The sequence below is a fragment of the Anabrus simplex genome, chromosome 2 (genome assembly GCF_040414725.1).
Source record: "Anabrus simplex isolate iqAnaSimp1 chromosome 2, ASM4041472v1, whole genome shotgun sequence".
Lineage (NCBI taxonomy): Eukaryota > Metazoa > Arthropoda > Insecta > Orthoptera > Tettigoniidae > Anabrus > Anabrus simplex.
Genome location: NC_090266.1, coordinates 1,143,573,030 through 1,143,590,520, shown reverse-complemented (window position 1 = coordinate 1,143,590,520; position 17,491 = coordinate 1,143,573,030). Strand labels below are relative to the sequence as shown.

General features: G+C 38.3%; 1 protein-coding gene across 1 annotated transcript in view; it reads left to right on the top strand.

Moving 5' to 3' along the window:
* LOC136864745 (THUMP domain-containing protein 1) overlaps positions 1-17,491 on the top strand; it is a 78,519-nt gene that overhangs the window by 22,677 nt on the left and 38,351 nt on the right. The window contains exons 3-4 of the mRNA XM_067142093.2: positions 5,480-5,590; positions 11,134-11,222. Of these exons, the coding sequence (XP_066998194.2) occupies positions 5,480-5,590; positions 11,134-11,222 (200 nt within the window). The remainder of the gene's footprint in view (positions 1-5,479; positions 5,591-11,133; positions 11,223-17,491) is intronic.

Sequence of the window (17,491 nt, the reverse complement as noted above, 5' to 3'; positions counted from 1 at the left end):
CTTATTTCATTTTATGAATTTTATTTTCTACTTATGTCTTTTTTTTCTCACCACGTTCAAGCCTTTTAATTTTATTACATTTCGATATTAAAATTATTTGTGGTGTTTTCATGTTTTTCTCATGAATTGTTTTAGTCGTGTGATTGTCCTAGATTCACTCCTCTGTTTGTCACCTTGACCTTCGTTTGCCCAGATTCGCATCGCTTCACTTCGTAGACTCCTTGTGCTTTGGTCGGGACCTACCCTAAGTAGTCGGTGTGATTTCGCGTTGGGATAGTCTCTAGGCTTTCTTGTGATTGTGCTGGCAATCGACACTGTGTGCTTGCGGTGTTGTGCCGTCATTTGTTTCGCTGTTGAGGTGTTCGATTGTTGGTACGCCACAACCAGATTTTAAAATTTCATTTTAAGTGATGTTATCAAAATAAAATCATGAAACATTCAGTCGAATGGATTTGTATGTAATGCAATCTAACACCTAAATTAAGTCAGATGAGGGGTTTCATGGTGATTTTAAAGGAACATAACCAATCGCACACCACACAGTAAAAAGTAATAAACAAGACCTTAATTGACGCGCTAGTTGGTAAAGGTTTGCTATCCCTGTTATAGGGCATTGTTTAAGTACAGTTTTCGGCACACATTCCAATGTCATTTTCTTAATTCTCAGGCGCAGGATGTGCAATACATAATTAAGGAAACTCAGAAAGGTGTGGCCTATTTCAAACATACAGGTTTAGTTAGTCGTGTCAAGAATATTCTGTATCTGGATGTAGAAACAAGATGGGACACTAAGCTGATTATGCTAAAATCTGTACATAACCAGTATGATAAAATGATTGAGATCCTTATCGGCTACAAGTGCAGCCAGAAAAGAGAAAGTAGAAAAACTGTTAAATTAACAGGAAGCAATCAGTGAAGAACTCATAAGTGACTGATTTATTTCCCAGAACCCTCAAAGAAGTCACAGATGATTTAGAAGGAGACAGCAGTCCAACAATGCAAAATGTGCTGCTTTGGTTTCATCATCTAGTACTGAGAATTGAACCTGGATGTGGATGAGAAGCTGGAACGCTATCCTGAGATTACAGCGGTAGTCAGTCTTGATTATTAAAACTACATTATTTGCAAAACAATATCGAATATCTCTTTTGTTTAACTGAGAAGGAAAAGGTGCAAACTGTTAGTGAACGCAGCATGCCAGTAATCAGCCACTCAGCCATCCTGGGCGGTACGTCAGCCCTAGTAAGCCCAGCCTGCAGAGGAAACCAAGCCCTGTTAGCTGAACTGCCTTTATGTGGCCCTCGTGACATAACACGCCCAGATTTGCTCTGTAGCGATGTCACACGATGCAGCCTAACTTAGGTGGCAGACACACGTACGTGCCCAGCCGAGCTATAGGCAGAAAAGATTGTTTGTACTTGCATTCTAAATTAAATTGCTGTACATTACAAGTAAATATAATGATTTGAATTAAGGAATGCTGGAAAAGTTGAAACCATTGTAACATTTAGCAAGTATCCTAAGCGTAGATTTTCTCTGACTGTTCTCACACTGACTGCAGGAAATACAGGGGATAGCAGCAAAGTATCTAACCCAATCCTGATCCCAAGTAATTTTAGCTACACCTCCATCAGCTTAATAGTTAACTCATCTTACCCTATTATACATACAAGCATAATGTTGATGGTCCTATCCTATAAGATTAACCCTAGAATGGCCAGAGCGACCATTTTGACCATTAATCAATTTCAAGGTAATTCCACACTTGTTTTTTTTTTTTCAATCATGAGGTTGTGCTTTGTGACATTTATTCATTTTGGGATTTACATTACGCCAACAATTATATCAGTGGATGATAAAGGAACAGTGAATTGTCCGTTATATCTAGGATACGATGAGTTCTATTTTGCTCACTGCTTGCTTCCTGTGATGAATTTATAAGTGATGCTATTGGAGCACATGCTGTAAATAAATAGTATGCCTCTAGCGGTGGCCGCGCGTGGACGAGTTAGTGCTTGTCTCTTGTGTATAATGTGTAACAATGGGTGGTGTGAATAGAAATAAATCTAAGCGAGTGAGCATGTGCTCGCTGAGTGTCTGAGTGTCTTCCTGCCTATGAGCTTCCACTCCGCATTTGCAGTGAATAAAAATGTAGAGCGGAAGCACCCAGTAAACTCGAGTGCCTGGAGCAGCCACTCAGTGTTACTGATCAAATTCGTGCACGTGCCATGTATATAACACTTCGATGACTTCCGGATAGTTCAGTAATCAATGTGGCAGAAGACAATGTGAAATTCCAGTCCGCTTTTATCTCCATTTTGAAGGAATGTACAATTCTGTTTTCAAAGTCACAGTTACCGGATAAGAACCACAAGAAAACAAGTGCAATAAATGCAGTTCAAATGCAGTTCAGTGTGAACTGCTTGCTAAATTTAACTTAAATATTTCCGTCCAACAGCTGTTGGTAAAAAATCACAAAACATGAAAACAAGACTGAAATATAAAGTATAATTTTCTTTTCCGATTAACCACCACCGTAAACTCTGCCATGCTATTGAACTTGACACTATCATTTGGTGTCATCTACTGAATTAGCTCAAGGAAACATGAGCAGGTGTTTACTGCTTTATCTTTATTCACTAGAAATTTGGAGTGCCCACTCTGCTACTCGAGCGACTGGAGTGTGTGCTCAAGGTCACAGGTCTGCTGTGAGTGACTGCTCCCGACCAGCGGTTTTTATTCACCTCATTGCGAGTGCCTGCTCTAAATTCGTGAGTAACGAGTGCGTGCTCATTTTTATTCACGCACCCAATGGCTCGGCAGCAAAGATTTACTCCTGTTCAGTTATTAGAAGAACTTGAAAAGCTAGGAGAAGGCAAATCAGGTGATGAAGATATATTATCAGATGTGGAAGTAATGAGTGACAATGAGGATTTTATACCTTAGCAATGTAGTAATATGGTGGATAGTGATTTGGCAGATGAAAATATGCACACAGTGAGTGGACTTCGTATGTACAATAGATGCAGTTACTCTGTCAACTAGCTGTGATCAATCTTGTAGCAGAGGACAATCCCTTAATAGCTGGCAACCTGTTTGTAGAGGAAGGGGCAAGATGATATTAATAGTAGTGGGAATCCTCCTGGAAGGATGGCTGCACACGATGTACTGAATGAGGCAGCAGGGCCTCTGTCTCCTGCTAAAAGTAACATAGAGATTAATAGCAAAGTTAGAGCCTGGCATTTATTCATTGATACATCCATGTTTAAGCATATAAAGATGTACACAGAGACCAAAACTCGTGGACAGACAATGGATAACAATTGAGGAGCGTTAGATGAAATGATGTAAAGAAGTTATCAGTGGTCATGTTACATACTTTCTTCAGGTATGAGTCCATAGGTTTCATGACAACATTTTCAGTCAGTGAATCATTCAGAAGAATCATTAGCAGGTCACATTTTGCCTTTCCCAAGATAAGGAAACCCATTGCACACATACTTAGAATCAATATCTACCAGTAGCCAGAATCTGTGGCCGAATTTATCTGGCTTGTTAACTATGTATTGCGTGAATCTGCACCGAATTTTGCTGGAGAAGGGTTGTTCATCGGCAGCAACATTTGCTTCTGGTTTACAGCACGCACAACAATTCTCAATAAATCTGTTCCAAACAGCAGATGCCAAAGAAAATTTATCTGTCTGCAAATGAGTGGATCTAGTTTGATGTAGATCAAAGCACAAATACCTTAGTATTTCTTTGAACCTGTTTCTTGCAGTGAAGAAAGGGGGATCCCGTAAAGACTACCACATATGGTCTATGGCAAGACTAGCAAGTTTATAAGCTCCATGGGCATGTAACAAATCAATAAACTGGACAAGTTGGCCATGTGGTTAGGGGCGCACAGCTGTGAGCATGCATCTGGGAGATAGTGGGTTTGATCCCCACTGTCAGCAGCCCTGAAGATGGTTTTTCATGGTTACTTATTTTCACACCAGGAAAATGCTGGGGCTGTACCTTAACTGACTGGAGACGAAAGAAGGGCACTGCCCGTCCTCGGCTCCCAATTGCCCATCTGCCATTTAAATCTCAAATATCTTATTCATAAATATAGATAGTGCTGATTATTGATATCTGTAGCGTGTATTGAAGTGTTTGGAAGTTCCTTGACCACTTTTGATTTTTTCACGTAAGTATTTTATCTTCGGTGGATGTCTTTTCAGGTACGCATGTGGTTTGTTTATACTGTGATCATGGCGGCACAAAGGCCTGAACAGAATGAAGTCTATCGAATCTGGTGAATTTTATGAGTGGGTTAATAAAGTTCTAAATGAAAGTGACTGTGATAAAAATTTTTGATGAATTCAGTTAACGTAATTTTGATGGCAATTTGAGTGAAAGTAGCGAGGAGAGTAAGGAGTATGTAATGAAAGCGATGTACGCACGAGCGATTGGGCCTGGATTCATGAGCCGAATAATCCAGTAAAATTCCATTTCACCAGTCAGTGCAGAGTCACTCCATTGATTTCTTGACAACTGTTTGAATCTGGAACAGAGATGTATTTAGTCAATTCTGGGGCAATGATTTCTGGATGGAGATCATAAACAAAACGAATACATATGCACACTATGCATTTCTGGCTGGCTGGGATTGAGGTAATACATAGAAAGATGTATCCGTACATGAAATAAAGGCTTATTTTGCCTTCATCATAATAATGTCACAGATTATGAAATCTAACCTAAATGATTACTGGAGCACAAAGAAAGCTTTATATTCCAGTGCAAGGAGTGCCTTGTTACTCGTCATTTGAAAGACTGTTTCAAAACATACCACACTAAGAAAAATTTCGGACGCCCCTGAAATGTTGTATTCAGTTGTCAGTTTGGTCATACTAAACATATTTTTAAGTTAGGAAATAGATAAAAACAAAAAACAATAATATTCCAGCATTATCCGGTATTTCAAAAAAATTCACCATATTTTTCTTTGGTGAAACAGAGGATTTTAGCAATGCTTCATGGCTGGATTTCATTTTCAGAACTTCAACTTCCACTGATGTTAAGTAGGTATCCTGTACTGATACGTATCTTATTATATGTGATAACACGTTAACTCTTTATCGTTCATTAGCAATACCTTACAAGTTACTTGTATATGTCTGCAAAATGGAAAGAAAAGTGTATTCCTTTTACATAAATGGCATTACATTCTCCGAAGAATTTTGTGTCCAACATTGCACTCGGTTTGAAAGTAAATCCACTTCAGTGAGCAATAGGGAGCTACATGACTAAAGCAGAATGGACATAAGTGATGATTCTTTTTTATCATCACAAGGATGTTTAGGGTACAGGAATCTAGAATGTTAATAAATACTTATAAATCTGATCCAATAGTCAATATGCATAGTGATTGTTAGGTGCCTCTTCCAGATTGAACTTATTCTGTAGGTCTAACCAAAAAAATTTTTTTTTTCAGGTACCTGACCCTGTAACTCTAGTCCATCACATTATGAAGTCTGCAAAAACTTCTGATGAACGCAGAACACGCTATCTGATGCGAATAACTCCAGTTGAAATTACATGTAAGGTATGTAAGGTGTTAGTGCAACCATTTCTGTTAAAAGCTGTGTATTATCAATATATTGCTTTTTAAAATTAAAATTGGGTTAGTCGTAGTGTTTTGTTGTACATCTGAAATCAATTCATTATTTATCTTTCGCACTTTTTACTTAATTTTAATGTACAGGGAGGTTATTTGAGTTCCAAACTGCTGTCTGAGCAACGGTGCATAAAAGACTTAAAAGCACCAAATTGTATCTAGCTCTGCATTTGATTGATTGATTGATTGATTGATTGATTGATTGATTGATTGATTGATTGATATCAAACTTGGAAATGTGTTACAAAGCATAAAACTACTTATATATAAACCAGTTTTATTGCATAGTTACAATTATATATAGATTTTGGAACCTCTCTTGTTAATCACTTCCTGTAAGTTGCCCATTCACGCATGCTCTTGTTGATGCATGCAATATCTTCTTGGGGAATGAGGTTCCATCCTTCTTCCAGTATTTCAAAGTAGTTGCAAAGTGTCTGGAACTCATCCACTCTTTTCCCTGACATATACCATGCATGGTCAGTGGGATTCAAAATCTAATTTAGTATTTAGTATTGAAGTAAGGCAGCAGTATTTTTTATAACTGGTCAAAAATAGTGATTATTCATTTCTGATGAGTTAACATTTTTTGATTATGCCATTTACAAACTATTACCTGAGAATATATTTAAAGAAGAACAAAGAAACTCCTGTAGCCCTATGTCTATGCCTTGGTATGGGCAGCATTTTATTTACTGGGAGCATAATACCCTTCATCTCCTGTGCAAAATCACATTTTGTTTATTGCTTATGTCTAAATAATTAAGTCATCCCTACTGTTATTTTACATTTTTTCTAATAATATACAGTCAAACTTGGTCAATTAGAACATTTTAAATACAAAATTGTGCATATTTCAAACAATCCGGTAGTCCCTTGACATTCCTATACAATTGCACGTTATAAATCTCATTCCGTATTGACGGCTGTCACTTTACAATAGAAAAATCTTTATCATCCTTCTTTTCAGTACAAAAGTGTCCATCTGTATTAGATGGAACAATGTCTAACAAGACATGTGTCAGCTTATCTAAAATCCATCTTCAGTAGAAAGCTTAAAATGTTACATATGTACACTAACAAATAAAACATTGAGAAAATTGTGTAGAATTAAAAGAACAATGATGATGATTGACACTTAAGACATACGTTGATGTTGAGGTGAAAAGTCCTCTCGTCTAAACTCCTCAGGTTAAAGTAAAAACTTTTCTAGTCCTTTCTAAATTGGAAAGTCTATCTTCCAAGATGCTGATATTCTGTTAATAGAGCAATTGGAATTAATTGGTCATGCGATAGCTGAGGGTTTCAAATTTGTGTTGCTCAAAGTAGCGAAACCGTCAATAAGGAGATTGTGAGGAATGTAATCTGCAGTGGGAAAAAAAGAGGGAAATAAACGCGTGATACAAATAAAACATTGCATGAAATAAAAGAATATGGTTCCAACCAACTCACTCATTAGGTGGCTGTCCTCTCGAATGACACAACCTTCTAAGAATCAAAGAATTATGTAGCCACTTAATCGATACCTTTATTTGCCTTTGGCAATTTTATAAAATCATTAATAGTTCATGCCACACTCATGTTCCTGTTGATACTAGATGTGTATGTTGTTGGTGGGTCAGAGTTAATGTGGTTGGGAGGGGAAGTGGAAGAGGAAAGGGGAGGGAGTAAGGTACAGGAGGGGGATACTGAGGGAAGGGAGGGTATAGTTTTGAAATGTTGATGGTGAAACTCGTTCTTAAAATCAAACTGTTGATAAATAAGCGGGACAGAAGTTTCAAGCAAAACATTCTTCTTCTTGTTAATTTCGTTTAAATTATGTGATGAATTACTGTGTTGATCAGTACCAATATAAGTATTCTGAAGTATATTGAGTAAGGGACTTTTCTGTTCATAATGTAAAATCTTTAAATCTTGGTCAATTGCTATATATTTGTGATTTACGTCCTTACAGTATTCGGTCATGGCTGGGTAGCGGTTGTACTTAAACAAAATTAACGAGAAGAAGAATGTTTTGCTTGAAACTTTTGCCCTGCTTATTTGTCAGCAGTTTTATATTAAGAATGAGTTTCACCATTGACATTTCAAAACTATAACCACCCTTCCCTCAGTATCTCCCTCCTGTACCCAACCCCTCGCCCTTCTAATGACGAAATTGGTTGGACCCTTATCCTTTATTTTTATTATTTTTTTTTAAAATTAATATTTTATGGCCTTCATTGGACCACTCTAGCCAACTTTATACAAAGAATTTTTCAGTTTCCTGTCAGCCCAGTACTTCTTCATTCTCTCTGATCTTATCCTTCTCTCTTCATCGGAAATCACCCTTCCTATTGTCTGTTTGTTGATTCTGGTTTGCAGTCTGGTTTGCTTGTCTGTGAGTTTCCTGATTTTTTTGGTTTTGTTTCTTAGGTCTTCCATTGTAATTTGTAGTTCATCCATATCTTCCTTGATTTCTGTAATCCACTTAATGTTGCACTTACTATTCCATAATTTTTCTATTATTCTCCTGATCATCCTGTTCTCTGGTGTCCTGATTAGATGTCCAAAAAATGAAATGTGTTTCTTCCTGATTGTGCTCACTACCGGTTCTGTAGACTGTTTCATTAGAAGCTACTCTCCAGTGTCCGTCCATCTTTTTTGTATGATTTGTTGATGCACGTTCTAATGATTCTTCTCTCTATCTTGAGTATTTTGTCTATTTGTGCAGTGTTAGTTGTTTTGAAGATGGTTTCACTTGCGTATGTTATTTCTGGTTGGGTGACTGTTTTGTAGTGTTTTAATTTTGTTGCTATTGACAGGCCCTTTTTGTTGTAGGTATTCTTGGTGACATATTGTGCTCTGGTCAGTTTATTTGTTCTGTTATGCCATGCTGGCTTTTCATTGAGGTTATATGTTATGATTTCTCCCAGATATTTAAATTTATCTATAATTTTGATTTCTTGGTTTCCATGGCAATTTTGTTTATGAGTGGTGGGTCAGTAAACATGATTACTGTCTTATCAAGAGATATTCCAAGACCAATTTTCTGTGCTATTTCCTGTAATGATATAACTTGTTGTCTGGTTTCCTGAATATTGTTGGACAAGAAAGCAAGGTCATCGGCAAATCCTAGGCAATTTAAACTTATGTTGTCTCTGGGTCTTCCAATTCGGATGTTCTTTGGGTTAATCTTGTACCATTCCCTCGTTATATATTCCAAGGTACAGTTGAACAGCAGTGGTGACAAGCAATCTCCTTGTTTTAAGCCTGTTTTTATGATGAATGGCTCAGAGAATTCCCCTCTGAACTTGACTTTTGATTTAGTGTTGGTTAAGGTGAGTTCTATCAATTTGATTAATTTTTGATGGAGCCCAAAATTTCTTAAAATTTTCAACGTTGAAGGTCTATGGATACAGTCGTAAGCTTTTTTAAAGTTCACGAAGGTTATTGCAAGAGGTTTGTTTTGCTTCTTGTAATATGCTATGGCTAATTTTAAAGTGATAATTTGTTCTGCACAGCTTCTCCAAGGTCTGAAGCCTCCTTGGTATTCACCTAATTCTTCTTCTAGTTGGTCTTTGATGCTCCTCTATAGGATTCTGGAGAAAATCTTGTATGTGCAAGAGAGAGATACCTCTGTAGTTATCTGGATTACTTTTATCTCCTTTTTTGTGGAGTGGGTGGATTATGGCTGTGGTCCAATGCTCGGGGAACTTTTCTGTTATCCAGATTTTTGTTAGGGTCATGTGTAAGGATGTTCAAACTGTATCACTGGCATATTTCCACATTTCTGCGAAAACTTGGTCTTCTCCGCATGCCTTATAATTTTTCAACTCTCTGAGTGCTGTTTCCACCTCTTGGATTGTTGGGGGGTTTATGAGTTCAGGTGGGGTTTTGATGGGCGTGTCTGTATTAATTGCTAAAAGTTCCTGGGGTTCTTCACAATTCAAAAGTTTAATGAATGCTTTTGCCATGATTTCGGCATTTTCCTTGTCATTGTGTGTCATTTTTCCATCCTCACTTTTCAGCATTAACGTGGGAGGGGCAAATTTTTGTACTTGTCTTCCAAACATCTTGTAAAAGTCTCTGGAATTGGTTTTGTGGTAATTTTCTTTTATTGAGTCGATTAGATCTTTCTGTGATTGTCTCTTGGTTTGCCTGATAATTTGTTTGAACTTTTTTCTGATATTTTTTAGGTTGGTTGCACTTTCTTCTGTTTTGTGTGTTTGAAATTTTAACCATGCCTGATGTCTTTCTTCATGAATTTTATCACATTCTGAGAGGTCCACCAGGCATGTCTTTTACGTGTGTTCAATTGGTCTAAATATTCAGTTTCTTGCCTTAGAATTGGAACCAGTTCTTCTAAGTTATCTGTCAGTTTTATGTTTTGTGTGACTTCTCTATATTTATCATTTCTAATTAATTGGTGTGGATCAAAGTTCCTCTTTCGTTTATTGGGTTTTGGTTTTTTTTTTAGTGGTGTGAACTTAATTTTGATTTTGACTATGTAATGATCTGAACCTATATCTACTCCTCTTAATACTTTAACATTGTAGATTTCTCTGTGGAAGGTTTTGTCCATAAATACGTGATCCAGATGCCATTCCCCTTTTCTCCAATCAGGATGTTTCCTAGTTTTAAGTTTGTTGGGCCTCCTTTTGAAGTATGTGGACTTTGATATCAGTTTGTGTTCTCTGCAGAGTTCAACAAGTCTTTGACCATTCTTATTTGTATGTTTATGTGGAGCTCATTTCCCAATGATATCTCGGTATTTGGGCATTGAAGTCCCCTAACAGGATCTTAACGTTGTTAATATTTATTTGGTTTACAGTTTGGTCAAGGAAATCCCAAAACTTTTCCACTTCCTTCCTAGTCTTTGTTAGAAAATTCTTTTCATTAGTAGGGGCGTGGCATTTATGATGGTATAAATTTTGCAGGGCTAAATTCCGGCACCTTGGCGTCTCCGAAAATTGTAAAAGTAGTTTGTGGGAGGTAAAGCCAATAACATTAATGTTAAACTGGAGATCCCTTGGCTATGAACATGATGTCAACAGTTGTGCAACCAAGTGAGTTTGCTTTGCGGTTTGGATCGTGTAGCTGTGAGCATGCATTTGGGAACTGGTGGATTAGAATTCCACCATCGGCAGCCCTGTAGATGGTTTTGAGTGGTTACTCATTTTGACACCAAGCAAATGCTGGGGTCGTACCTTTATTAAAGCCACGGCTGCTACCATCCCAATCCTATTGCTTTCCCATCATTACATCACCTAAAACCTTCAAAGTGTTAGTGAGACATTGGAACACTAGCAAAAAGAAAACTAATGCAAAACTACAAGCTTGCTTGCTTTGCCTTATGTTGCCCCCTTGTAACATGATGACTTTTACTGTATTTTGTTTGTTATGAAAGTTAATAGGGAAATATGCACTGGAATATTATTATGATTGCCTTACTTGAACACTGTGATTTTTATGTATTGTGCATTTTATTGTAGGCTTATCAGAAAGACATTGAGACAGCAGCCAGCACTTTATTAGACAAGTACTTCAGTGGTGAAGGAAAGACGTTCTCCATCGTCTTTAAGTATGTATAAACCAAACATATTACTTCTAACGTGTTTACAATAGTTCTTTAGTGTTCTACCATTCTTTTCATGGGGAATTAATGCAGTGCTGTGTGACTATCCACCATGATGAATTAAGGTTGAAAATTCTCTAATAGCATTGATTGTATGCTGCTGGTTTATTTTTAGTTACCCAAAACTATTTTTAAGTATTTCTGAAAATAGGATTCACAAATTATACACAATTCTTAAGTGTGAGTCACCAGATGCCACTCTGTTGTTGCTGTTCTTCTTCTTTTTATTTTGTGTAATCAGCTGAAGTAGTATCCTGTTTGTTTCAGTAAAACTCTGTGAACATTTACTGTCCAAATATATGACATTGATCTAGGACAGACAAAGACCCTTTTAATTATCTCCTAGCACAGTGAAACCCCTCTAAAGTGAACACCTACAGTTCCTTAAAAATGTGTCCAGTGTAGTGGGGGTGTCCAATCTAGCGGGTGAGTGTACAGTATTTTAACACATTGGAGACGGCCATATTTGAACGTGCTATCCCCCAGAAATCGCAGGATTTTTAACATTCTTGAAAGTTTTTTCACGGTTAGGTAAAGTGATTGTTGTAAAAACTGTTGGAATAATTAGAAAGACCTGACATTCCTCTTCACAAAAATATGTTTTAATTATTATAATAGTGCATTGGTTTATGAATATAGTATGTTTTACAAGCAAAAACATTTTTTTCCTGATGTTGCTATGGATACCAGTCAGGTTAATATTTTAAAATTTTGCAAATATTGAGAACAAATCAACTAAAACATACTACTGATATATGCATAGTCTAGCTTACAAGGTCAATTGGCATGGGTATCATTGTTTATAAGCAGTAATTAGCTTTAGTGTGGTAGGCCTTGAAACAATCCGGCATACACAAACCAATATCACAAATGCTGCAGAACCATCGCGTTTCCCTCCTAATTCTCTTTCCATTAATCTTTTGCCCTTTGTCTGAACATACTTTACAGTACCTAGATGCATACTGCTTTCCTGCTTTCCTGTGGTGGGCAGAATTCTTTCAGCAAAATGCCTCCCAGTCAGTCGCGCAGCAGAATTTGTGATATTACACACGCTGGGTACTGGATGGTCAGAGCCTCCCATTTCCACAAACTTATTTGCTAATTTGATCATAAAGCCCTCTAAATGTGCTTTCTTTGGATTTGACCAGGTTTTCTTGTAAATTATGAAGGAATTTACAATAGCCATACAAAAGTATGGAAAAATACTTTTTTCCACCATTTCAGTTGCTTACGATGGAATGGATAATAACTAAGGAACTGATCCCAATGATCTACTCCTGTTTTATTTTTATTGTAATCTAACACTACATCGGGCTTTTCTTTGTTTATGTTTCCTCCCTTACATTTTACCTGAACACTTGTCATTTTTGCCCCGTGTCTTGATGAAAGACAATAAACATCCCTTGTGTCTTTCCACTTGAGTGCAAATAAATGTTGTTTACGTCTGAATAACACTTCACCCTTTCTCAATTTAGTTGTCTTGAAAATTGTCGGTAGGTTTTTCCTATTTTTTTGAACAGTGCCAACTGCCATTGTTTTTCTGCTCCACAAATGATGAAATAATGGAACACTGGTAAAGAATCTATCCATATAAATTGTGTGACCCTTGTTGAAATAAAGACCACATAACCGATTTATTAGTTCCTGAACCGTGTTATTTGTTCCCTCAGCTGACCCTGTATAAATTTCACAGTTGCAAACGTAACCAGATTCTGCATCACTGACAATGTAAAACTTCATTCCATATTTGTTTGGCTTATTCTCTCTCTTGCCGGGCTGAGTGGCTCAGACGGTTAAGGCGCTGGCCTTCTAACCCCAACTTGGCAGGTTCGATCCTGGCTCAATCCGGTGGTATTTGAAGGTGCTCAGATACGACAGCCCCGTGTCAGTAGATTTACTGGCACGTAAAAAGAACACCTGCGGGACTAAATTCCGGCACCTTGGCGTCTCCGAAGACCTTAAAAAGTAGTTAGTGGTACGTAAAACAAATAACATTATTATTATTATTATTATTATTATTATTATTATTATTATTATTATTATTATTGGCTTATTCTCTATGTAAACAGGGAAACCTACCCGGCCTCAACTGTCAAATTTTCAGTGGGATAGAAAATTTCTTGACATTTTCTAATAAAATGGTCATAAATCAGTCTAATCTTGTGCAGGGGATCATGGTTGGGTTGACCTTTTGGAACATAGGCTCGATTGTCATTCAAGTGTAAAAATGACAAAATCGCTCGAAATCTGTCCCTAGATAGAAGTGTCCTTGGGAAAGGAGCTTGAAGAATCAGCAATTTTGCCCAATAATCTGTCAACTTTGGCTTCACAACCACACACATATGAATGATTATTGCAAAAAAGTAAAAAATCTCCCTCGTAACTGTAGTCCAGGAGCCAAAGAGAGGTCTTTACTTTATCTGTTCACTGCGATTTCTTTTCTTTTTTATTGCATCGCTTGCATAATGATTTGTTTCTGATTATATGTCCCTAAAAATATTTACGTTCAGATAATTACTAAAACATTCCCATGCATCACTGTTATTATTCACTGGAATTCTGACTCCACTTTTTTCTTGAAATACCGGTAATTGAGGAAGATTATCGGTAGATGACCACCTGAATTGCACGCTTCCTCCCTTTGTTTTGATCTTTATCCCGCAGTTCGTAACTTGACGACGGGCTTGCATCGGGTTGCTGCAGGTTGTCATCTGTGCACAGGAAAGAAGCCACATTATTAGGGACCCGGAATAAAACTATATTACAGAACCCACTTTGTACCTATTTGAAATTAGCTAAATAATAAGTGTACTTACCTGAAGCATCAGAATCATCATGGTCACTTTGTATGAAATCATCACCATCGTCCTCCATTTCAGAACCCGAGTCTTCCATAAGAACATCCAGTATGGATTCATCGTCTAAATTTTGTGCGCTTGAATTAGACATAATAGCCACAAGAATGACACAAACAAGCCAAGCTCCCGAAACACACACTCTTCCTGTCCGTATGCACGTACTTTCCCACTTGTTTCACAGCTGAGAGTGAGCGATGACGCAGCCACAGGCTATATCGGAATGCAGCTGTGTTATCATTGCTTTGAAAGAAGAGCTCTTGACTTCAGCTCATAAGTAGTAAACTGTATGCTGACTAGAAGCATCAAACAGTGTCCTGGTGAAGTAAGAGCTCGCTGGAACAGCGGTTTCTCTTTCTAGCCACAGTGAAAACATACGCTCGTAGATTCTCCGAGCGCTGTCAGTGGCAATGAAATCATGCGCCCGTAAAAACTACGGGCGGCGTCTCCAATGTGTTAAAAGTACACTGGCAGTGCAGGAAAGGAAAATCTCTGAGTTAGTGTGTAGGCCTACTGTATATACATGGTAAAAACAGTACTGTAGTTCTTTGAATTTATGTATAATACAATGAATTTCATGCCCACTAAAAGTAAAAAGAAACCACTACAGTATTGTCTTATGTTTTATTTTGCATATTGTACTGTTCAGTAGTCACCGTTTACTGCGTAGCAAAAATAATCAGTCACAAGACTGTTTTATTTTTTGACTTTTGTGCATGCTCATTCTGATTCAATTTTCCTATATAATCCAAATAGAGTTTCAGTAATTTGTGGTCGGTTATACACATACGCATAATGTTCCAACTCATTAACACACTGCACAGCTTTTTTATTAGTAGGTGATTCCTTTGGGACAGAAATAGCTTCTTCTTCTTCTTCTTCTTCTCTTCTGAAGACAATCATTCTTCTGAAGACATCACTTTTTGTAACAATCCATCAATTTTTCCAGAAATGTCATTGTAGACTTCCAACACATTATCAAAATCACTAAAAACACCCAATGTCTCGCAATTCACTGCAAAGGACTTTGGGGAGACATCTCAGTTCCTCAGTTAACACACTTCACAATTGTTTCTTTAGTTATGCCCATCCAAGCACCATGGATGCAGCAGATTGCATCTAGGACTGTCACACTGTGTAAATTCGTTTGCATTATTACAACTATCAGCCATATTACAGGAAGACACTCTGGACTAACATTGTTGTTTTTAAATGCTGTTGGGCAGGCATCATTTCCAGTGACAGTGTTAAACTTGCACCAAGCAAAACAAGACAAATAAATAAAATAAATGAAGATATGTACAATGGGTGCATTCTTTCACCAAACGTTTTACAGCTTACTATATACAGAGCAATTAGTCTAAGACTTCTCTCACACAGTGAGTTGCTGTAGAATTTCCAGCTTGTCCTGAAGAGACATTCAGTTTGCTGATAACCATTGGTTGTTAAAAGTATGTATATTGTATGGATTATAATTGTGATGGTTAAATATTCTCTTGTGCAGAGAGCACTTCTGATTGAGAGTTATTTAAGAAAAAGCCAGTTAAAAAGTGCCTTTGCAAATTTCAGTCAGTTTCCTGGTTTGCCTGTACCATCAAAATTTTACATGAATCAACTCATTCCCAAGTGGAAGACAGTTCTCACACAAAGGTTAGACAACATACAGGAAAGACTGCATTTCGGTTCATGGATTAACTCAGGGAAGTGGTGTTTCATATTCTTGAGCTCCCAGTACAATTTCAATAAAAATGTTGTGTGCATTTTTGGGTGGGGGAGGGGCAGGAGGGGAGTGGTGTTTATTTACTTGTTCTGAGCATGTATTTAGGCTTAATCATGTTTGTTATTAGTGCTTGTCGCTTAACGATGTGTCGGGCACTTCTTGCTTTCTCCCTCTTAAATACTTCTCTCATCCTCTGTTGTCCACGATGTAGATGTTCACAGTTCTAAGCCTTCTGCCACGCTTGCTTAAGATCACAATGTGTTTCTCTTCAACAGCGGATGTTCTTCTAGGAGACTCCTTCCATACAGATCTAGCTCTGCATATTCCATGGCATGGTCTTGAGCCACTGTTTTATCATAGGCCATACTAATTCTATCATCTGTCTTGTAGGCACATGTCATAGCTCACTTTTCTTCACTTGTGCTATCTTCCCCCCACCAAATTATGCAGTGTCTATCCTGAAAAAATTGGAGCCACGCTTAAAAGAAATCAGTTTTGTAAAACAGTAAACCAAACGAGATGTTTAAAAAGGAGGGAGAGTACAGTAATTTGTATTATACACTGAAGAAAATGGAAATTGCAACACCCAGAAGGAGTGGTGCAACATTTCTGCAATTGAACATGCAGGACGAGTGTTCGGTTGTGATTCGATGATTACAATTTCAGGTTCCTCGGACCGCAAGTTTGGACAACAATCAATACAGGATGTGCCAACACGAGCTGCAATACATTGATGAATTCATCGAGGCATGGAGTCAATAAGGCCCTGGATCGCTTCCTGAGGAATTGTGGCCCATGCTTGCTGCACTGCACGGGTCAGTTGTTCCAGAGTTGTGGGTGGCTGAGGACGGTTGGCCAGTTGTCGACCCATCATGTCCCACACATGCTCAATAGGACTGAGGTCCGGGGATCTGGCGGGCCATTCTAAGGTTGTGATGTCATGGAGAGCTTCTCTGGAGATGTGTGCAGTGTGAACCCGGGCATTGTCCTGCTGAAACATCACATTAGCAATGTTCACCATCATAGGGACAACCACTGGATTTAGTACCCTATCGACATACTGTCGATTAGTCATAGTGCCCTCAACAAGCACTAACTGTGATTTCACATTAAAGCCAATAGCTCCCCAGACCATAATGCTTGGTGTTGGCTCTGTGTGCCTCTCGACAATAAGATCTGGGCCGCCCCTCTCCCCGGTACGTCGGTGCACACGATTCCGGCGATCACTGCGGGCAAGACAGAAGCGCGATTCATCACTAAAGACAACCCTAAGCCATTTGTCGACCCACGTCGATCTTTCTCGACACCAGGCCAGCCTTACACGTCGCTGTTGTGGGGTCAGTGGAACACCTTCTGCAGGGACATGGGCTCATAAGCCAGCTGCACGCAGGTGATTACCAACTGTTTGTTGTGTAACGTGGGGTGCCACAGCTGCTCGAATTTGCGCTGCTGTTGCATGGGGTTCCATCCGGGCCATCCGAATGATGCGGCGATCCTCTCTCACAGTTGTCCGTCGCGCTGGGCCTGTGCCAGGTCTACGAGTGTGGGTACCTTCATTTGACCACTGGTGCCATACACGTTGTACCGTAGATGCCTGTCGGCCAACACGTGCAGCGACAGTCCTTAGCGATAATCCAGCC